The sequence below is a fragment of the Poecilia reticulata genome, chromosome 18 (genome assembly GCF_904066995.2).
Source record: "Poecilia reticulata chromosome 18, P_reticulata-male-v2, whole genome shotgun sequence".
NCBI lineage: Eukaryota > Metazoa > Chordata > Actinopteri > Cyprinodontiformes > Poeciliidae > Poecilia > Poecilia reticulata.
Window position 1 is genome coordinate 8,252,074 of NC_088847.1, and position 24,492 is coordinate 8,276,565.

Genomic DNA, 24,492 nt, shown 5'->3' on the forward strand with positions numbered 1-24,492 from the left:
GACATCAGATAACCCCTAAAGAACAACACTACTGATGTATTTTTCAAATAACAACTTTGTATTTGGAGAAAATTACAATTGATCACCTAAAAACAATAAAAAAAAAAAATTTTCCTACCTTTTTTTATGCCTTGAGAAAAAAAAAATCCTGACACAAAGGATCATAATTCATGCATGAAAGGGTTAATCGTTCAGTTACCAAGAAACTAGTTGCATGTCTTACTACTGGTGTGAAAATCTAACATTTTCAGTTGCTTTCAGTTGGGGAAAGATATAAGTTTTATTTTACACATATAAAACTTTTTTTTTTCCTTCACGTCAAAAGTCAATATTTAATTTTTCTTTTAAGAAAGTACAGCTAATTTAAAGGGGCAGTATTAAACATTTTCCAGACATGTGGTGCCATTTTATAGCACAATCAAGTAACTACGAGACACTCAGCTTATATAAAAATGCTGCATATATCAAATATGACTTCATAAGTCATATTGAAATGGGGCCTCTGTCTCTTTAAAAACTCCTGCTCTTTCTGGTGGTCTTTACAACATGGCTCCACTATTAACCCTTTAACGTTTTTACCAGTCCATCTGCTGAGCAGCAGCTCAGCAGATGGGCAGTTCCACCAGGTGTTTGCTAATTGCTGCTGACTAGTCTGAAGGAGTTGAGTAGGGGAATTCATGGGGGTGGACTTCTCTGTGGTGGAAGCTTGAAATTTGGAAACTGCAGCTAGGAGGAGGAGCTTCGTCCTCGAAGGCGGAGCTCGGTCCACCCTGGTGGCCTGTAACGCAACTACTTGATTGTGATATAAAATGCCACCATGTGCCTGGAAAATACACAACACTGCCCCTTTAAAAGACAAATAACACACAGTTGATCTATGTCCAGACTTTATGTTGTGATCAGTGGTTACCTTGCGAGTTTGGAGGGGAAAGAGTGTTGATTTGTGGAAGGTGGAAGGGGCTCGGTGGAGGCTGCAGTGTGATTGCTGGTGCGCTCAAAGGCTGCTGGGAAGAAGACTTGGCTTCATACAGGAAGACCGTGGCCTGCCTCTGGAGAACCTACGGAGGATCAGACAGGACGATGAGGAGACATAGGAGCACAGAAACCTGGGTTTGAAGGACTACAGGCACGACGCGTCGGCTCCTGAACCGCTTACCTGTATGGTGAGGCAGTAAGTCACCACCATGATGACAAGCGGGATGAAGAAGGCCACAAAAGAACCAATCAGCATGAAGCGCTCTTCGTTGAGGACACAGCTGCCATTGACAAAAACCTTGTCCTCGTTGTGGAGACCGATCACCGGGATGGGCATCGACACGCCTGGAGAGAAACGGAGCAGGAAGAGGATGTTTAAGATTTTACTGCTACACACTAGTTTTGTCTTTAGTCAGACGTCACTTCTTGTCAAAGCAGATTTTAAAGTAAATTTATTTGGTCTTTTTCCAGATCAATCATGTATAGGCTACTAATTTGACCATATATGTGCCTCAATATGTTGTTTCCAAGACTATTTATACATTTTTATACTATACATTTTTTTACGTAAAATCTTACCAAGTATTTTTGGTCTAGTTTCTAGTGTAAATATCTCAACACACTTAAGATAAAACTAACTTTTCATCAAGTTAGTTTTGATTTTAAGTAAATAATTACTTAATGTTGAAGTAATCTGCCAAAGACATTTTAATTCATAACATGGGCAGATTATTTCACCTCTAGTTAATACTTTTTCACCAAACAAGCCTATATATTGTACTTAAAAGTTACTTGTAAGTTAGTTTTGTCCCATTTCAAGGGTACTAAGATATTTAAACTATGAACTAAACCAAAAATACTTGGTAAGATTTTGTGCTTTTACACAAAAAAAATGTCAACAAAAACACAAATTCATTCTAGGTAAAAGGAGCAGCACCATGAAAACATCTATTGCTTTAAGTACGATGTTTTCTCTATGTACTGAGGCACACTTCATTCAAAGGCCACGGATCAAACTCGACTATTGTGGAGTCTGTTCTGAACCAAGTGATCTGTACTGACAACAGTGCAATCATACGATGGAGGCTTTCCAACACTGATAAGTAACCAAACTGTGAGAAATTACAGACAAGTGGGGAATGCTGAAGTAGTGTGCAGAGATTTGAAAGTCAAATTTTTGGCTGCCTGCTGCTGCCAAAACAACACTGCTGGTCCAAAATCAGACGATTTAGCATTCAAAGGCGGATGGAGGGAATGTCAATCCTAGTCAAAGCTTTAAACAGATAAATATTGTGTTTTTCATGTCGAATGCCTAAGCTGTATTCCTTCAGTACTGTCTAATGCATGCATAAAGTTTTACGATGGCACTGGAGCATTTCAAAGACCAGGAGTCAACTGATCAACCATCCACTGTCTAAACCTGCTTGTCCATGGAGTGTTACTGGGGGAATTTAAAGTGACAACGTAACCTTAAAATCATGTGTTTGGACTGTGCAAGAAAAGCACGCCGTCTCCGTGCAGAGCGTCGGTCACATAATGAGATATCATTTGAAAAAAAAATAAAAATAGTCAAAGTCTGAAAAAGCAATGGATGAGTTCAGGGTTACGGTGAAGATATTAATTAAATGCACCATGGTTATGCACGCACATAAACCAATGGAAAGCAAAGAAAAAGCAACAACTCAAAGTTTTGCTAATTTTTTTTTCTGTTTGCGTACAAAAAAGACGACGATTTACTGCAGCAGCTTGGGTGTTAACCAGAAAATCAGAAGTTGCTTGGAGAAATCCAACGAACATTTCAGACTGCTGGGAGAGTGAATGTGGTAAAGTGTAAAAGATTCATCCCCAGTTACAGCAAACGCATAACGGTCGTGTTCCTGGAAGGACCACTTGCCAGCTGGAGAAGTTTGGCCAGCTGCTAGTTGGTCCAACTAGCAGCTGGCTAGTTGGTTGTGACATATTAAGTTGTCTTATAGGGTCAGTACAGCTTTTTCTTTGGCTTTAGAAGCAAATATTTCCTTAACTCGGGCTATCTTTGATATTCAGTCAATTTATTAAAAATCTAAGTGAGACAAAAAAAAACAAACAAAAAAATTTAATTTTGTATCACTATTGTAGCATTTTGTCTTATTACAGAATTAGCAAAGATAATTTTCTATCCACAAAGACCACAGATAAAATATAATAAAGGTTACAGTAATTGTTTGCTGTGCTGGTAGGTTCTTGTCAACGAAACATGAGATGCTTTGCTAGTTAACTTCTTGTTAGCCACGTTTCAAACAGTCCGATTTAATAAAACGTCATATCTGTTGAGCTATTCAATAAAATAAAAGAAGTGTGTAAAGCGGCATTTTTTAAATAAAAATGTATGTGTAATGTTGCTATAGTTGTAACATTTTATAAGAGCTAAATCTGACCAAATTAGCCTATTAGCAAAGCTTACTAATTTAGAAACATGCTCATAAGTTTTAGCTCATCATATAAAATAAATGAAACAAAAATGGCTTCCACAACATATTAAAGTTAAAAACACCTATTTGTGTCATAATAACCAAGTAATGACCACAAAAAATGAAGAGAAAACACAATATCATCTCCTCTAATAACAACCCAAACATATTTGTTGTTCTAACCATTAGGCTGTGAAGTCTCTATATTTCTGTAAATGAAAGTAAATATTCATAACATATGGCAAAATAACACATTAAGCAGGTAATGAGAGCCGCACCTGTAATAAATCAACAAGCTGTTAGAGTTTTTATAATGTATTAGAGTTTAATGGATGTTCGTGAAGGTGCATTTTTGCTGCTGGGGGACAGCGCTGATAAAAGACTGCAGTAAGAACAAGCCTTTGAAGCCCCAGTGGGCTTTTTGACCTCTGATAATAACACTGACTAATGTGCCTGGTCTGATTTGAAAGGGTTTCTTGTGTGGTTGAAAATATCTGGCTGATCTGAGAAACAAAGGAACACCTCAGTGAGAAGGAAAAAAAAAAATCTCCTGAGGGTGAGAGCTACACAGCAGGTCATGCTAGTCCTTGAGCTGAATCATGCTTCATGTGAGGGCAGGTAAGGGCAAAGGAGCATTGTTTGCTCCGGCACTGCTCCTGACCCGGCCGGCACGAACATGCAATTCAAATTTACAAGCATCCTATTCCCTGCGCACTTGCATGGGCAAAAACCTCCCGGGTTTATAGACACATTACATGTTATTGTTTGCATATGGAAAGTTCACACACCTGCACAACGTTGGAGGGCAAATGATCAATATTTTAGCTGCTATCAATACCCGCTCCTAATTTAACACAACTCTGCTGACAAAATAAAACCTGGACATATAGGCAAGGGCGCCATATAGGGGGGAGAAGTTAGGACAAGGTTTTTTTGTTCATAGAAATAGAAAAAACTGGGGTCCTGTCAATTATAAAATTAATCATATTGTGTTTTTAAAATTGTTTTTAGCAGTAAAAATGTAATTTGATCCCTCCCAGACCAAAAAGCACACATCCATATTTTCACTGAACACCCCCCCCCCGGATCTGCATGAAATGGTTCGTTCCTGCTTAGCACTCCTGACAACGTGTTCAGCAGCAGTTAGAAGACAGTTAGAAGACTGTGGCAGTTACTATGCTGCCTAGAAAAAAATAGAGTCAAGTTTTTAAAAAAAATAGAGAGATAAAAAGACAAGAGTGTCTATTTGTAACCCAGTTTTTCTCCAAGAGCTGAGTAGACTGTGTGAGATCATAATCAGCTTAGCTACAGACTGTTTGCCTCCATTTCACTAGCATTTAATGAGGAAAACAAAATACCAACATATTCATATATTTAACTTGTTCCTGTACGTTTTACCACACTTAAGAGATGAGTCAGTCAGCAGCAGCTCTAACCCCGATACCAGCATAGCCTTTAACTCCTGTCCCAAGTGTTAAAAGTAACACTGTGTTCAGTGACAACCTAGTTAGCATCATTCCAGGGAATCCATAGGGATTTCTCTGTCTTTGCTCTTTTTACAATTACACAACAGAAACAATGTATTTATTACTGGCAGAAATTCAAACAATCTTTATACAATGACAATAAAAAACAGCCTCGTGTCTGGACTGCAGCCAGTTCACACAGTTTTACCTTAACTTGCATTTAAATTACAGATATCTGTTGCCACGTCCCTCCTGACCCGTCCTCTCCTATGTGAAATTTAAGCTGCAGTATGCCACTTTTATATAAATATTTTTTACATATTTGTTAAAAGTGTCACTGTGTTGTGAAAGTATGGCATGAGAGATTCTCTGTGAAAAATCTATTTCCTCTGCTTTCTCCCAGTGCTATCTAGAAACAACCAATCGGAGGCAGGAGGCAGGTTTTAGTACTGTCAATCACAATCTCATGTGGTGCTGCTCATCCTCCCTCCCCCTCACTGTGTGCTATGCTGCAGCTAACATAGCCTGTTGTGAATGCTCAGTTTAGTTAGCATAGCTACCAATGACAGCAGATAAACAGTTTTCCTGTAACAATAAGTTGTTTCTCCACCATTAGCACATTTAGCAGTGAGTGAATGATGTTGATTGACAGCACTAAGACCCTCCTCCTGGTTCTGATTGGTTGTTTTTGGTCAGAACGGTGCATTACTTTAGCTAGCAATAGTAATTCAGGGAGGAGGTGGAGGAGATTGATTTTTTTCACAGATTATCTGTCTCATAGCAAACTGTCACAACATGGTGACAACTTTAACAAATATGGAGAAAACATATTTTTTATTAAAGTTATATACTGCATATGTTCGAATGAAATGCCACAACATAGTATCTTTTGAGAAGTCTTGATTGCTTCATATATATTTTGCACATTGCCTGTGACTGTTGCTGGTGGGGAGAAACATTTCAGTAAGCTAAAGCTAATAATATAAAAAAAATTAAGCAACCTATTTGCATACTATATGCAGACTGTTGCATGTAAAATTCACAAGCAGTAAAATTGTTCTAGCATCAGACTTGGACCAAAGAAAGCAAGGCAGTTGCAAGCCTTTAAAATTTGATGCCTTTTATGGGTCAAATAGACTCAAGAAAGTGTAACAGCAGCTGTACAGGTGGGGCCCAATTACATTTTTTTGTCATGGGGCCAGAGATTCCTGGTGGCGCCCCTGCATGTAGGTATTAACTCAGTGCAGTGCTTTTACTGGACCGAAACAAACCAAATTCCACAGCACATCTACATGTTAAGGTTATCAAAGTCAAGCTAGCATAACTGACCTACTTCCGTCTTTCCAGCTATATTTACAATTTTTTTTTTCCTGACCTTGTTATCTAGTTATCTACAATTATTAGCAAAGCATTGCATCCCTTTTTCTTTTATATTTCACACTTACGATTAAGATTCAGCACGTTTTGTTGACAACTTGACAGCTAAAACCAATGGTAGTCATTAAGCGTTTTTTTGGCCTTCCGGCAGGGAGCTGGGATCCTGCGTGTGCAACGTAATGGTGCAGCGTGTCTATAGATCTGAATCATGGCCCAGTTAAAGGATTCATTCACTTACTCAGGGAGTATGTAAAAACAACGGGTCAGGAGAAAATGCTTTAAAATGCCGTTTCAACTTACTCCAGCCTCACCTCAGCCCCCTACGCGCCATAAAAAACGTGCTCTGTACCTCATTAAATTACAAGAAGATCACATCAAATCGGAAGCATCTGGATGGCCTCGGGTCCAAAGTGAATTGATATTGTAATTTGGGCAAAGCAGCTCCTCACGACAGAAAAGTGCCTAATGGGCTTCTTCTGGCTATTTCATAAGGCACTTTGCAATGTAACTTCTGACAGTCACATATTAAACTTCTTGCTGAGCTGTTTAATTTGTTCCTAAGAGCCAGCAGATTCCATTCCTTTAGGTCATGGCAGTTTTCTGGCCAAGCTGCAGCGAGTCTCTGTAAATCCACAGAATACACAACAGACACAGTAAATACAAAGCCGACACGTTCGCTTTGTACCTTCTCGTGACATGACCGTAGCAGACTGCTGGAGTTAGATTATTGTAGCAAGAGATCGAGATCTGCAACATCAGCAGGGTGCAGGCGGAAAAAGAACAACTCCAGGAAGGAGAGAGGCAAACAGCGAGGAAATGCTTGGTAAGATCTCAGCTCTGTATTTGAGAAATTTATGGAAATGTTTTTGAAAGTGTGTGTGTGTGTGTTTTTTTTTCCTGTAAATGTCAAGAGGAGACTAAAAGTGTCAGTAACGAATTTAACTCATTTGCTTGGACAGTGTGGTTTGCTTGTGTGGAGGGATGACTAGCTGCGTTTGAATGAACAATATAATTACACAAGTTAAGATTTTGAAAAGAAATTCGTTCAATGGAAAAACATGACAATTGATCGTTTTTAGATGAAGAAAAGTTTTTACACTAGAATGAGCTGGTTGTCTGCACCACGGTTAGTTTATTTTTGCAAAACCTCGATGTCTGCAGTGGCGATATGGACACAAGGTTTTATCACGATATTTGTTAAAAGATCACAATAAAACAAATAAAATGGTGATAACGATATAAGCGATGATGTGAACTATTTATCACTCTTTTATTTTTATTTTTCGTTAACTTGTATGGCTGTGATTGCATGGCACAGCATTCATAGCTCCACAAACACAAACACTGCTCCTAAAAATATTCCCATTTGTAATGATTCTAAGTGTGAATTGCGTTATTAATACGCACATTTAATCATTTAATCATATTTCTAATTTACTGATGCTCTCATTGAACAGTGGAGAAAATAATAAAAATAATCCCAAAAATATAGTTTTGAAGGACTTTAAACATTAACTAGAATGTATTGTAACAACGATAAATCAAAACTTTTAAGAAATTGATCACGATAAATGACAAACGGTATGATAAATGCCCATCCCTATTGGATGCTGATCATATTTTCTAGAATGACAGACGATGGCCTTTGCTGTTTCTTTATATTTATCATGCTTTGGAAAAACATTGAAATAACTTGCATCAATAAAAGTTTTACATAGTAAAAACCTGAAATGTTCAAAGCACGCACACTCCTGACATCTACTGTACAAACCGATCAAACTTAAACAACCTCCAAGTAAAACAGCCGGTGTTGCTGCAGAGGTGAGTCCGGCTGCAGAGATCTCCCGCTGCATGTTTCATTGATAATCTTTCTGCATCGATTGCTGGGAGACCTCTCAGACCTCAATCATAGCAGCAGGCAGAAGTGAGGAACCTTTACTGGGGTCAACGAAATGGCTAGAGGAAGACACGGCGTGTCTTATCTCACAAAGGCGCTGAGCCGTGAACGACTACAAAAGGAAGAAAGGAGGAGACCAGCAGATTATTCAGCTGCATCTAGCTGTGCAGCAAATAATAATAATACAAAAAACTTTTCAAAGCAGTACGGTTTGGTTACAAAATATACTTTGTTTTGGTTTACCCTGAGATCAACACTATGTTTTATTCAACATCCCACTGCCTCTTCATTTCTGAATTGATCGCTCTGAGTAAACTTTTATCTGCACTTTCTGAATTTAGTCAACAAAAGAGAATTTTCAAAAACATTACTATTAAAATATATTTGTTGAAGTATGTGGAAAAATATACACGTTAAGCATTTCAACATATTTTGCTTTATATGAAGGAAACTGAATATGAAAATTATTATGTTTATAGTTATTGTTTAATAGCTGTACAAAGCACCATTAGCTTCTGAGATGTGGCTAATATTGCATCCAGCTCTCCATCCAGCTCTCCACTAAAAAACTACTGTTTTTTGTTTTGAGCAGTAACCTAATTTATTCAAAATTAATTAAAAAGTTGTATTGAGATAAACAGAATGTAGTTGGAAGCAAAACGTAAATTCACCACCAAATGTCAGCAAACCTCAGTAAATAATTTTTCTCGAGGGCATTTGTTGAATTCCACTTAGATAGTGCCGTTATATAGCACAATCAATTAAATATGTTGCCTTCACTTATTATAAAAAAGATGTATATATCAAATATGACTTTGATTTCGTAATTTAATATCTTGAAATTGGGCATTTGTCTCTTTAAGAAACTCCTGCTCTTTCTGAAACTTCATCCTCAGGAAGTCATTGCAACGTCGCTCCTCCATTAATCCTTTAAAAACGTTTTTATCAGTGTTTAGCTGATAAGTAGCTCCTATAATGAGCTCAGCATTCATGCAGTTCCACCAGGTGCTAGTCTTAAGGAGCTGAGTGGGGGCTGAGATCTGCCTCTGTCAGGCTTAAAAGCTTAGAAACTGCATCTCCAAGGAGGAGCTGCACCTCAAAGGCGGAGCTAGGTCCACCCAGATGTTTTGCACAGCTGAATGGTTGCCATGGGAGATTAAATAATTTCTCAAAAATACATGAAAGAATCTCCACATCTGTTTTGGATTTGGAAATAACATTATAACATGATGTAAAGCTCAAGAAAGATTTTACTTAACACTGCCCCTTTAAACTTTAAAACCAGCCTTTTATCATGAACGTCCCATAATTAAAACTCAAGCACTGAGAAGACGGCAGCAAAAACACGATATAAGCATCAGAAAATTGTTACTGTCCTAAGTAAAACTGCAAACTTTTCATTTTGAACTCTGTTCTAAAGAACGTGTTGTGAAAAGAAACTCCTTTGAGAGACACAAGCATTTCAACTCGCCAAAGATTTTGCCTGTGGACCAACAGACTCAGCACGCCTTGGGGCTTTTTTTAAAAAAATTCATCACAAAAGAGGAAACTTTTGTCTAGATTAGTTCTGGAGAGGCTGCACCTCAGGCCAAATGGCCCCAAAGAGAGACAGCAGACAGGAGCAGCACAAGGCCAAGAGTAAAAAAAGACAAAAGGAAACAGAAAATAATTCTGTGGGGACTTAATGGACCAAAAACTGGATGTTTCATTACTAATCCCACAGTATTGATCGACGTTAAGCTCTCTCTGATCATCGCTGAGTGTTTGTGCTGCGGAACCTCTTGAGGGGTTTAACGAAAGGCCAACAGGAAAACATCTAAAAGCTAATATGAATGAACAGAATCACAGAGGAGGACGAAAAAGCCCATAATACAAACAGATACACAGCAGCAACGCTCCGTGTTAAAACAAAGATTAATCATTAATTTAGAGCTACGTAAATTGAAAAACTGGTTTGATATTAATAAATTATCACTAAATTTAGATAAAACCAAGTTCATGTTATTCGGGAACTGTGAAGTGATTTACAAATAATAATTGATAATGTGAATGTAGAGAGAGTTACTGAAATTTGGTTTTTGGGAGTATTGATTCAAAATAAGATCTGCTGGAAACCTCATGTTAAATATGTGCAATCTGATATGAGAAAGCATGTGGGAAACGGGACACTCTCTCTGTTGTTTGTACTGTATACCAACTACTAGTTACTACAGCAAGCAGTAGTTTCAGATTAGCGTGAATCAGTGTCACTGACGAGGTTGAAATGAAGAAGCCTGCTTTGACTCACTATGCTGAATATTTGCTCTTCAAGGTTCAGTGAACAGATACACATCCCAGTTCCAAACAAGGCCAATCGTGATTGACACATTCCATTTCAAGATCTTTATGCTAAGCTAATATGAGCTGCGTAATATAGTACGTTCCAAACATGATAATTATTACTCTTGTTTGTAAGTTTTTCCTAAATCATGAGCTGTCATCACTTATTCTAAGTTGCTTATCAGTGTGAAATGATCTCCTTGGCCGAACACAAAGCACAAAATTCTCATCAGCTTTTATCACGCCCTTTGACACCAGCTGGATGTTTGAGAGACAACTTATTAAGCTTCATTGTGCAGCCTGTCTGTCTTATAGAGCTCCCTCCACAGCTATTCCCCGACTCTGGTAAATAGCTGATAAATGAGCAAATGTGGAGACTTGAAGACATAAATGTGCCATTCTTTTTAAACTTTTCTCATATTCCTCTGAATGTAAAAATGAGCAACTATGTAGATTTTACTGATAACTACTTGACATATGTCAGAATTAGACAAATATTTGTATTGCTAGCGATCCAATATGCACCTGCAACATTTAAAAGGAAATTAAATGTCATAATTTCTACCAAGGAGGCTAACTTCAAAAAGTTGGTGGATGTTGTTGCTGTGGGCAGGAAGGATAATCTCCAATGTCAAGCAGTCATCTAAAGACAGTGCTGCTGTCATGACAAGCTAACACCTAAATATGCCAATATTCCAAATTACAATGGCAGATACGACTAAAGGAGATGAAGAGACGGCGACCGACAGCAGAAGAGCTTTTGAATTCAGTCGCTCAGCCCTGCTGTTATTGCTTCCCAGGTGCAAAGCGACATTAAACAAAAGCAGAAAATGCTGCTGTGGCAGGAATTTGAGCAGTTGAAGGCAGCTCATATTGGCAGCGAGAAAGCATTCAGGGCAGAAAAAAAAAAAAAAGTGACGCCCTTCAACAACAGCTGGACCAACTGAAGACTCGATACAAGGAGCTTCAATCAAAATATGAAGCAGCAGGGGAGAGGAACCTGCAGGCAGACATGCAGATATTCTATGAAGAGAAAATCAGGCAGGAGCAAAAGCTCATTGAAAACTTGAGAGGCGAGAAGGACGATCTCCAAGACAAAATGGCCAAGGAAATCGCCTGCCTGCAGGAAACGGAGAGACATCTACAGAGTCAGCTGGAACTGAGTAGGGTTTCATATGAAGAACTAAACAGGACGTATGAAGAAGATGGTTCTACACTGAGACAGAAAGCAGTGAACTGTGTACGAGGTGAACTGTGAAAAAGAACTGAATTTGGAAAGAGCAAAGTTTGACCGTCATCTGATCAACACACTCAGATCAGAAAAGAACAATTTGCGACAGAGCAGCACAAGAGCTCACTGTCCTGCAGCAGCAATCAGCTGAGACGATTCAACATCTCCAAAGTGAACTGGAGCAGACTAAAGGTTCTTATCAGGAACTTAAAGTAGATATGAAGGAGATGTTTCTGCTCTCCAAAAACAACTGGCTGCCTTCCAACAAATGTCCTCCAGCTGTGAGGTTAATTACATAACGGAGCTGGAAAATTTGAAAACGGAGGTCCAAGAGAGAGAAGAACTTGAACCTCCAAGAAAGAAAGTGGCCAGGAGAACTGAACCAAATGAGAAAGACGCTACCCCTGAAAATAACATCTCTGACGCTGCAGCCATGGACATGGACCGTATTTTAGAGGAAACCATGTCAAAGGACTTTGAGGTCCAAGATGCATCTCCCAAGGAGCTGAAAAGAAAAAAGGAACTTCTAGAAGAACTTCTAGAAGAAGAACTTTTAGAAGTTCTTCTAGAACTAGGTCTGTGTGCTAGAAGTTCAGAAGAAGGACTTCAGAAGTTCTTCTAGAAGGACTTAAAAAAATGTCTGTGGGTTTTCTCCGGGTGCTCCAGTTCCCCCAAATTTCCAAAATGATGTAAATTTCCTCAAAAAAGGTCGTATTAATGTATAGAAATTTTAATTTGCAAACGTTTCAAATTTGGAGAAACAAAAAAAGTGATTTGAAGTGAGAAAAGCAAGAAGCTTGGTTTAGAGGACTTAGAACTATTTAAATATACTGCTCAAAAAAATAAAGGGAACACTTCAGTGTTCACTTAAATGTTAAAGTGTTCCCTTTATTTTTTTGAGCAGTGTATTTTAGTCATATTTTAGACTAAATAAAGGGCAGCACGGTGTTGCAGTGGTTAGCGCTGCATTTTCACAGAAAAGAGGACTTGGTTCTCAACCAAAGCCTCTTTCTGTGGACGTTTCCATGTTCTCCCCGTGTTAGTGGGGGTTTTCTCCGGGTGCTCCGGTTTCCCCCAAATTTCTTTGGAGAAACATAAAAAAAAGTCACATCTGGTGATAGTCCAGAGGTTTCCCTTTGTCACCAATTTCTAAGCTCCATCAAGGTATTGATGGGATCCATTTTGGTGGCCTTAGGATCACATCTGCAAAAATGATACCTTTTTTCAGATGGGATGAGCTCCTATTGGCTTCAGCAGATCCTGTTTACAGAATGTAACTGTTTAAAAGTCTGTTAAAATAATTTTTAGTTGGCCTCACCGCACAGTCACATTTAGCTAAATGGAAAAAGTGCGAGTCACAAAAATCCCCAAAAGTGTGGCTTATAGACAAGTGCAACGTATACAACTGCAGCATATATATATTATTTATTTTTCCTTTTCAAAGTCAGTGGGTGCAGCTTCTATTCAGGTGGACTCAATAGTCCGTGATTCACCATTTGGTACGTGATGATCTGCTACTTATCCTGTCGATGTCCAAAAGAAATTATGTCAACTCAACCTGATTTAGATTTTGTGAATATTTATGTTGTAAAGAACTAAAGTCTGATGCTACTGTGGTTATTAGTATTTAAGTTTTTAGCTACTAAGGAGAGGCGTGATTGAATGTGCGAGGGTGATAAATCCCTCAATTAGGGCTAGATGATAGAGCGATAGATATGATTAACAGCAATAGATATTGATAAAGTATCAATATTTACTACATATTGAATATATAGACTCTTCATTGAACTCAGATCCAGAACCGCACAGTATACTGGGAGTAGAAGGCACAGGGAAGGCTTTAGTACTTTCTTTGGTTACTTAGCAACTTAGTCATTCTTTGGTTACCTAGCAACGACCTGTTGAGTAACTTGCACAGCAGCAGCAATTTCAGATTTGGCCAGTTCACCTCAAAACTGGTAAAAAAAAACAAAAAAAAAAACAATTGTGTGGAGGGCAAACAGGATAAAAAGGGAACATTTCACGCCACCAGTTTGGTAGTATTTCAGATAATTAAAACAAAAGACTAATCAATAATTATCAATATCAATAATTATTGACAGACTTGTGTTGTTATAAGTTTTTCAGCTATATCCTCCAGCCCTAAATTCAATAGAACTCTGAAAAATGTGCTTCCTTCACTTTTGAAATGACGTTTATTAAAATTTAAGTCTGATTTATTGTTACACAATAAAGTAGGAAATATACGTTTCATTTCACGTGATGTTTTACTTGAACGTCAGTTTTACTTGAACGTCATGTTCGTTTGTCTTCCTCATTTTGAATACTGGCTAAGACAAAACAGGTCTGTGTGCTAGAAGTTCAGAAGAAGGACTTCAGAAGTTCTTCTAGAAGAACCAGAAGAACCTGAACCAGTGCAGACAGTTTTCTGTGGAAAACAATACGACACATTTTGAAACTCAAACACCAAAAAAGGAAGAGAAGCAAGAAAACCTCCAACAACTAGCAAGAAGTTTCCAGGTCAGAACCATTTGAAATTACATCTAATATTTTGGACCAAAAAAAAAATGTCTGTGGGTTTTCTCCGGGTGCTCCGGTTCCCACGAATGTCTAAAATGATGTAAATTGTCCTCAAAAAAGGTTGTATTAATTTATAGAAATTTTAATTTGCAAACGTTTCAGATTGGAGAAACAAAAAAAAGGGATTTGCAGTGAGAAAAGCAAGAAGCTTGGTTTCTAGGAACCAGGACTGGTCCTCTTTCTGTGGATCTTTGTGCCACAACATCTGAGTTTTTTGGATGTGTTGTGTGGTTTTTTTGTTTCATCAGTTTAATTTTCTGTCATATTTCAGGTTTTACTTGTTGTCTATTTGGATCTAGGTCATTCTCCAGCTCTGTCTCCTCTGTTAATTTAGCTCCTGGTCAGTTATTCCCCTCACCTGTTTCCTGTGGTATTTAATTTATAGCGCCAAATATTTTGGCAAAACAAAGAAATATACAAACGAGGGTGCTGTGGTGGTGCAGTGGTTAAGCACAACGCACATAAGGAGGCCTTAGTCCTCAACGCTCCGTTGCAGGTTCGATTCCCAGCCTGTTATGGCAAGCCGTTTTAACATAAATTCGGTTTCGTCTGACTATCCGTAATTACATTCCAGATATTTAAAAATGCATTTTGTCTTGACAAAACTACATTTTGACTATCTGGATGGTAATTTAAGATATCTGCATTGACATTCTGACTAGTAAGAATAATAATTCAAGATATTTTTAATTACATTTTGACTAGTCAAAATTCCTTTCAAGATATCTCAAATGACGTCACTGGATCCGTCATTTGACGGGACACATATCCGTAATTACGATTTGAAGATATCTTCAACACAATTATGACTAGTCAAAATTCAATTGTAGATATCTGAATTGTGTATTTCAGATAGTCAGTAATGCATTGTAGATATCTTGAATTGAAGTCTTCAGACAAGTCAATGGCAAATCTGGCATCATTTTCAACTAGTCAGAATGTAATTAGAGATATCTAAAATTGCTAAAACGTCTAGTCATAAAACAATTTGAGATATCTGGAAAATAAGGGCAGTAAAACCAAATTTATGTCAAAACGGCTTGCCATAGGCCTGGTGCCACATGCCTTCCCTCTCTTGCTTTACCTCCTTTCCTCCTTACCTCTTAACACTTTCAAATAAAGGCCACTAGAGCCAAAAGAAAGAAATGTGCAGATTAAGAACATTAAACAAGTATCTAATTAACATTTTACAGTAAATTGTAATGTTTTTAATAATAGATTTTTTTATTTAAAGATACAGTTGCTATGTTTATTTCTATAAATAAACATGAATGGGTTGTTTCAGAAATCTTTACTTTAAGTTGGCTAACATCTCATAGAGATGCATTCAAGGTGAGAGGACATAATGATACATGCAGGCAGCGTGTATGCATGTAAGTGCGCTAAAACGCAGCAGCCCCTTGGGATTTAAAGGGCACCAAACGACATCAATGGAAGCTCGAGGTCAGCGACAGGGAGGAGAGACAGCTGAGTGAAAAGTTTTAAAAGTCATTCGATCCCCAAACACTTAGAGAAACCACAGACACACACACACACGCACACACACACACACGCAAACCCACACACACACACACACACACACGCACACGCACACACACACACGCACACGCACACGCACACGCACACGCACACAAAATTAGAAAACGGATCTGTTCCCTTGATTATTACACCGCAGGAACAGTAGAGAGGGGAGGAGGATTGATTGGTTAGCTCTGTGAGAAAAAAAAAAATCTTCTGAAAAGGTTTACTCCTGATTCCTCCGAGATGGACTTGCTTCCCTCTCAGGAGGTCGTATTCGTGCTTGCGAAATGTATCATTTATGAGCTCATATAACCACCGGATCTTATGTGGCAAACTTAATTATCCGGGGCCACATGCACAGAGTGTCGATCTCGGTCAGCGGCGGCTCGGCGTCTTCTCCTTTTCTCTGGCGCACGGCAGACGCAGGCGGGTTGATGACTACGTACCCTCTGGCTGACCCAACCGCAACCAAGGCAGAAGGAAAATAGAGAAATGGAGGAAGAGGCGTCATTTTTTCCCCTCCCCATGAAAAGGGCGCCAAACAAAGCGAGCTGTGAGCCGCTTAATGATGCTCTTTACGTTCCTCTAAGTTCACATTCAGGAGAGAGACTGTAGTCTTTATAACAGCATACCTTAGTTAAAGAACAAAAATATTCAAATTTGATACTAAAGTCAAACTTACACATTTTTAAAAGATTTTAAAAGTTTGTCCAGAAAAAAAACTAATTACAAAACAGCAAATTCTACCTAGAAATACCCCAGAAAGGTTTTCACAAGCTCCCACTTTAATTGCTCTATATTTGGAAGCGTGGTGAACAAACGGCTTTGTTCACTTCCTCCGCTGACATTGCTAAAACTATGTACAGAAAATCAACAACAATCCTCCTTCTGTTCGCTGATTGGCCCGTTTAAAATTCAGCTGGAGAAATTGAGCTCAATGGGAGAAATCCCAGACAAAGCATTGAAAGGAGATGAGAATCAAGCAGAATTGCTTTGTGATGCAATTCTGCTTTATGGGTCTTTGTGGAAGGGAAGCAAAAGAAAGCCAGTGTTGACAAAAAGCATCGCCTCAAGTCATGTAGGAGAAAACCACAAACAGGTGAACAAAAATTAAACTTTGTGGCCAACATGGGAAACTCTGTGCATGGTAGAAGCATTATGTCTTCATTTCTTCAGCAGGGCCTGGGAAACTGAATTGATGGGAAGATGGTTGGGAAAAGGGATGAACGAAGATGAATGTGACACCTTTCAGAGCTCTGTTTCTAAATCATTTTTGAAAATCATGCACAGTTTTCCTTTAAAGTTAACAATTATGGACCACTTTGTGTTGGTCTTTCACGTTAATTACCCAAATAAAATACATTAAAGTTTGTCAGGTGACAAAACATGAAATGGATCAAAAGAAATGGATACTATCGAATACAAGTCTCGCTTGACTCAGAAGGGATTATAAGGTCCAATGTGTGAGAGCGCTGTCAGAGGTTTGACTTGACTGGACTGTTTTCACTGATAATTTGAACGGGTACCTGATGATAAAAGGTTTTTTTGGATCGATGAAATGAAACATTAGGCTCTCAAACTCGACTTTGGGGGGTGATTTCCACTGTTGGATTAGCATAACCATATAAAACACAAACCCTGAAGGTAAATCGGTTTCCATTCTTTATAGATTACTTCTGGAAAAAAAAAAAGGAAATCAAATGATGCAAATCAGCCCCAGTCTGCTGCACAATGCTTTGATTTAACGCACTGACTGTTCCCACTGTTTTAGAGAGGCAAGTCATGAACCAGTTCAAAATTAAACAGCTCATTAGAAGTCAGTGAATTTGATACCAGCAGACAAACAAAAACAAACACAAGAAGATAATGGCTGGAAAACACAAATCTGGATTTGGAACAAATCCTGAAAGACCTGCCAAGGTTTTGTTCACAAAAACAAGTCTTCACAATAAATACTGGCATCTATAACAAAATGTAATTGTTTTACAGCTTTTTTCCACGCCACATTTTAGATCTTAAAAAAAAATCATAAACCATACACATTATTTGTCTGATGTTAAAATGGGCAAATGAAAGAATAGGCCTTGATGTAGTAACTACATCAAAGCCATCAACAACTATGAATGTGACACCTTTCAGAGCTCTGAAAGGGCAATTCATTGTGAAAGCAGTCAAACTTTTACTTTTCTAGCTTTTCATGAAGCTAGCTCTGCCTTGTATGTAGACAGGAATATTGAGATAAAAAAAGATTCAGTTTCAGTTTTTTTTATAAGATACAGAGTATCTTATAAATCCCTGATTCAAAATTGTATAATTTTATCACAATTTTACCAAAATTATATTAAATAAGGGTGGACAGATGAATCAAATAGGGAATTTCGACTTCAAAACTGACGTTACCGCAAGATTTAAATCAGATTTTACTTGGACTTGAGACAAATAAAAATGGACAGAAACGTCCATTCTCCACGTGTCAAAAATGTGGTTGACTCTTTAATTTTTATGTGTATTTCTTCAAATTTTTATCCAAGTTTACTTTTTATCTCAAACCAGAGTTCTTGGAAACCATAAGTTTGGAAATCACTACACAACATTTTTATATAAATGTCAGAAAGGTTTTTTGTTTTTTTTTGCCAGAGCAAGTGAGTGTCGTGTAAATGTTTGGAGTTTGAACACAAAATGAGGGCATTTGGATTCTCCTGCTTGTGTTTCGTTCTCACTCAGTGGTGTTTGTAATTGATTTCAACACAATGGGATAAAAGAAGTTGTCAAGCGAGTTCAGTAGATAATCGGCTTCCATTATATCAGCAATGAGGCTGAAAATTATGTTTTAGAACAATCTTAGTTTATGTGGTTACACCCGAGTCCAAACAGAATCTCTTTGCGGTTCAGTAGAAGAACCCTTTAAGCCTCTTTTAGGTCTCCAAAGACCAGCTCCCCTGCGCCCCTCGCCTGTTTGTCGGCTTTAATTGTTTCAGTTCATTTGGGTCTGACAAACAGGAGCAAGGAGGCGGTCTGCTGTGATAGTTTCACACAGTGACGCAGTGGGAGGGAGGGTCATCAGCGTCTCTTAACAAAAAGAAAAGAAAAAAAAAAATCAATGGATTTCTTCCTACCGACACAAACATGCCTCTTTTTTATTGATTCTGTGTAATCTACCAGATTAAGCTCCAAACGGTTTGGTTACACGTTTTTTTTTCTTTCTTTTCAGTAATTATAGTTCTAAAATATAATGCAATTATATTTCCTATTTTTATTATTCTCCTTCAAAAAATTTAAACCTATCTGAAGGCATGAACTATCTAATGTTAGAAATTATCATTTTGCAAACATGTTTAAAACTGTGTGAATTTTGAAAATGTTCCTCACTTGGATAAAATTATTTCCATCAGACTTGATGTTTTCCATTTAGACTCACTAACATAATTTATAACAAAACAAAGAAAAATATAAAGTTGCAAAAAAATAAAAAATAAAATAAAATTTGAGTGAAAAAATAAACAGAGCAAACAACAGAGAAATTTAACATTTAGAGTCAATAAGCTCAACATTTGTTAAAACTAAAGGTGTGCCGATCGATTGGTCACCGATCATAATCGGGCCGATATCCGTGAAAAAGTGTATGATCGGTGATCATTGTCTCTTGTTGCCGATACCAATCACCTGCTTCTCATTTCGCAGTCTGCATGTGCAGCTGGTCTCTTTCCTTCACACTGCGCAAACGCGGAGCAACAAATCCTAAGCGATGGGGAACTATAACGTACTGTGTGAATGGGGAAGTTTGCGTGTTGCGGCGGAAAATTGAAGCAGGTCAAAATGCATCAACATGACAAATCTAATATGGCATAAAAACAATCCCATACTTGACGGAGTTTGGCTACAACGAGGCTCACTGCAGTAAAAAAAACATATGGAGGATCAGAAAGCAGGTAAAGCAGCGCATAGTTACAAACACTCACCCGGATTAGAATGACGATCAGAAAGCTAAACAAATAACCCGCAAAATTATTTAAGTCTTCGAGCTGCGATGTAAGACGCTGGTTCTGCTCTCGCTGTTGAACTGCTGCTATGCGCTACAGGTAGTAATATTTCACAGACGGAGCGCCAATTCTGCTCCACCTGGTAATGATTCTCACACTGAACTTCTGTTTAAAGCTGCAGCATCTAACTTAAAAAAATAAATTTTACATACGTATTAAAACTTTCGCTGTCCTAACATGAGACAGATAATCTCTGAAAAAATAATCAATCTCCTCCCAGTTCTGCATAATTACTCCACTCAGTCAGAAACAGTCACTCAGAACCAGCAGTAATCAGCTAGCCGCCATGCTATCAGGAAGTTTTCATTCAGTAACTCTGGATTGTTTATTGTAATGGATCCTGTATTTACCTTTGAATGTTAAGTTTTATACTTGAACTTTTTAGCAATGCTGAGAGGTTTTATTTTGGCTCTTTGCATTATTTAGCCTCTTCAGAGCCTTCATTTGTTTTCAGTCTGTTAAAGATAGTATTACAGATAGCAGTACAATTTGCAGAATGCCTGTTTTGTTTAGTTTTCTTCTTGGAAAAAGTTATTAAAAACAAGTTTTTGTCTAAATTAAGGTGAATTCATGGTTCCTTTTTCCACATAATGTAACCGGTAGTGTTTATGATAAAAAAAAAAAAAAACTAAAATAATTATGTGATCGGTATCGGTGATCGGTATCGGAATCGGCAGGAAAAAACCTGATCGGCACATCTCTACTTAAAACATATTAAAATGGGTCAATGTGATATTATAAAAAAGTAAAATTTTATGTTAAGTCAACTTAATGTAGAAATGTAGAAACTTAAATAAGTTACACCAACTTTAAAAAAAATATTTTCAACTGAGTCAAAGCAACAATAAAACTAAAGTTGAATCAGCAGTTTACCTTCTGGTGGTTTATAGCCATTAGACATACGTGCAATTTTTCCACCTCAAATGTCAAACATGATGCGTGCTGACCTATAGAAATGGTCCAGACAGCAGCGATCTTCATCATGGCTTTGGTTCTGGAGTTGAAGCGGCTGTGCTCAATGGGGTTGCGGATGGCGACGTATCGGTCCAGGGAGATGGCGCACAGGTGCATGATGGAGGCGGTGGAGAACAGCACGTCCAGGTAGATCCAGATTGGGCAAAGGGCGCTGGGTAGAGGCCAGGCATAGTCTGGAAGAACAGCAACAGGTAAGAGAGGGGGGATCATTATGTATTCCCAACTGATGAAATATTCTGATTTCCTTGCTGTGTCTTTCCTCACAAACGCAACGCAGTCGATGCTGCTTACTTTGATAGGAGGAAAGAAGGTATTTCATTACAGCCAATCTGTTCTGAGATACAGCTGAGCCGAGCTTCTCAAGCTTCATTCACTATTAAGGCTTAAGATACTCCAAGGAGAGGCTCAAAGTACCTTCATTATTTAAAGTTAATTACAGTGGGGGAAAAAATCTAAATATATATTTTATGCACTAAATGTTCACGACGCAACAACAAACCCCGAAAAAGAAAAAGTTTCAACATATACACAGGTCTATGTGCCTTCTGCATCTGTTTTATCATACAGAAGCTATATAAAATTTAATTATTATCGACTATACTGAAAGCACGCAAAAATCAGCTCAGGTCACTTGATATCACAGCAAAGTTTTGTTGGGTTATCACATAAAATCCCAGCTAATTATAAAAAAAAAAATTGTCTGTAATAAAAATCCTAGTTTTTTTTTCCCTTTCTATTATAAGATTTAACCTAAAGTTATTATCTTTGGACCTAAAGAGGTACGATCTAGAGTATAGCTTCAGTTAGAAATATTCAGCGACACATAAAGACAACTACAAAGTCGGCCTTCTATCACCTGAAAAACATTTATGCTCCAATAATCAGGAAAACTGCAAAAGAGCCGAAACGCTGAGTTCCTTTAAACCAAGGTTATAAACCCAGTAGTAACTGGAATACTGATCAACAAATTTGATGCTTATTAATGATTTTAACGATGACAATATAAAGTTAAGTGCTTGTTTTTGCAATTGGTGAATTGGTATGTAGGCCTGTAGCAATAAGCAACCAATCTATTAATTGCATTATAAATTAAAATGGGTGCAATATTTTCCATTTTCATTATTTATTGTTTTGTTTTTTTCTCTTCTTCTACCAAATAATTGGCTGACAACAGTTTTCAGTTGTGTGCTTTGGTCTAAACCCCTTTTTTTGAAGAACAATTTTGTTTACAGAAACTTTGGAATTAATTTTATTCATTTTTTTTATTTATTTTTATATTTAAAATCACTTCCAGTTCCACTGTTAAGTGGTCATTAGAATTTAAAGTTTATTGATATTTGAGAAATTGTTCTCATTACGTCATTATCATAATATTGCTTTAAAATGGTCTCAAAACAACATTATCGTTTATCGCAATAACTTCTACGGCAATTTATCACCCAGAAAAATGTGTTATTGTGACTGAAATAACTGCATGATGTTTTTAAGATGAAATGCAGTTTGAAATGCCTTGTTGCTGAAATGTGCTATACAACTAAACATGACTTGAACGTGTATTTCTATCTTAAGGGTAATCAAACGCTGAAGGGTTTCATCAAGCATGTGCAAGGCTTACTGGTCATTATTGGCACCTTGTTAGTTTTCCGGGAGGCAGCAGTTTTGTAAGATGATTGGTCTCGCACGTTTTATCAGTGCATCTAAATATTTCTATAAGGCAATGTGATTAGGGATGGGTCGGTAAACAACTCCTCTACATTCCCTTCCACAGCCGAGTTTTCTTCGCCCCTTTCCTTGAGAGGAACGCCAAAAGTCAGAGTTCCAGGATGTGATACACAAACTAATTTGGGTGTGAGGTCACTTCTCTACAGGGTGAGCAGACTGGGTCACAGAGATTGAAAATCCTTCTCCAGGATTGTACAAGAGCCCTGAACCACGGGGTCACTGGCAAAACAAACAAAACAACTAAAGTACAGTAACTGAGGAAACAAAAAAACAGCAACGTGCCTGTCATCTGAGACCAACCAAGAGAGAATTAGATCATCCTCCACCCAATTTGAGGGAAATTAATTAACTCAACAGGCATGCTGACAGGTGAGCTAGCTTGGTATTGGTTTTTATACCTGTAGGAAAAATGAAAAGCTGCAAATGTTGAAGGTAAAAATGTGGTTAAAAGTAACCTAAAATGAACCGTATCTGATTAAATTGCTCCAAGCATGAATGTTCCATTAAACTCCCCCATAATCACCGTCACAGCTTCAGTCGAGCATATTACATTTGTCTTTTTTAGTACTCTGGCTCATGTTGTATCCGTCACAACCCTGCCCCCCATCACTCCTCACTTCATCAAGTCTCAAATTAATATCAGTGTCTCCACGTTGCATGTGGTTTTAATATATCGTTAACATTCATCGTCGTGACTCAAATTTCAACCCTCTCCGATCAGGTGCTCTTACAAACGCGAGTCAACTCGAGTGGATTTATGTAAGCGACGGTGACAGAATCTGTTCACCTTGACTCTTTTAGAGAATCTGAAGAGTCTGCCTCTCTGTGTCCTTCCAGCTACTTCGACAAAACATTCCTCCCTTTGGAGAGAACAAAACCTGCAGCCAAACACGGACTTTTGGATATTTACTTAATTTCAGTTCTGATCGCAGGGACAAAAAAAATGTGATGCGTTCGCTATGATTCATCATACGCTCATATTCCAAGTGGGTGGCAGCTTGCGTAAGTTTTTAGAGGTCAAAGACATGTTGGAGGCACTGAGGGACACACGCACGCACACGCACGCACACACACACACACACACTAAAAAACAGGAGGAGTGGAGCTGCTGGCTCAATCTAAATTTGGACTTTTTCACATTTTGTAAACCTCACCAGGGTTTCTCCGAGTTTATCATAAGCCTGGTGGACCACCAGGCTTTACTTGCTCCCCCACCAGGATAAGCACCAAGTTTTTTGTATGTTTGCCTTAAGACTTTATAGTTGATGTTTATGTATGATAATGTCTTGCAATAACCCATAATTACCTATTGATATTTTCTTAAAAACATGGTGGGCCTCTCTGGATTGCTGCCCTAGCGCCCCGAACACTGGGCTCAGCAGGTTTTCTGGGGGAAACCCTGCTCACAATTAGTTTTATTTTTTGAATGTGATGGTAAAGCGTAATTGCAAAGTGAATGTGATAGGATATTTTTCAAAGTGTACCAGGAATAGAAACCTAAAGTGTGGCTTGATTTGTGTTCAGCCCTCTTGAGTCAAAATTTGTGGGAACATTTTTTGCTGGAATTTTTTGGGCATGCCTCTACCAACTTTTAAACTTTCAGAAACTAAACGTTTTGCCCATTATTGTTGACACAATAACTCAGGCTAAATCAGACTGAATGGTGACTATCTGTAAACGGCAATTTTAAGACTAGAAAATTCCTGCAGAAATTTTAAAGGGGCATGCCAAAGTGTGCCCGTCGGCTTTGAGCCAGTGTTTTTATGCTAAAAATTAGCATTAATGCTAAAGAAAGCTGCAACGTAGTCAATAACCTGTGGAGAGGCAGAAGCATGTAGAATAATCTGTACTTGTACCATTCATTATGTTAAAATTGATGCATAAGCTAAAATTAGCCAATATGCTAATGTTAGCTTAAATGCTGGCAGTAGCATGTGGA

At 38.0% G+C, this 24,492-nt stretch overlaps 1 protein-coding gene across 4 annotated transcripts in view; it reads right to left on the reverse strand.

Annotated features, from left to right (window-relative positions):
* Window positions 1-24,492, reverse strand: part of htr2cl1 (5-hydroxytryptamine (serotonin) receptor 2C, G protein-coupled-like 1) — a 201,362-nt gene that overhangs the window by 9,909 nt on the left and 166,961 nt on the right. For all 4 annotated transcript variants that reach the window (XM_081598965.1, XM_008435330.3, XM_008435326.3 and 1 more), the window contains 3 exons: window positions 20,804-21,004; window positions 1,157-1,320; window positions 911-1,058 (listed from right to left, as the gene is read on the reverse strand). In XM_081598965.1, coding sequence (XP_081455091.1) covers window positions 911-1,058; window positions 1,157-1,320; window positions 20,804-21,004 — 513 coding nt within the window. The remainder of the gene's footprint in view (window positions 1-910; window positions 1,059-1,156; window positions 1,321-20,803; window positions 21,005-24,492) is intronic.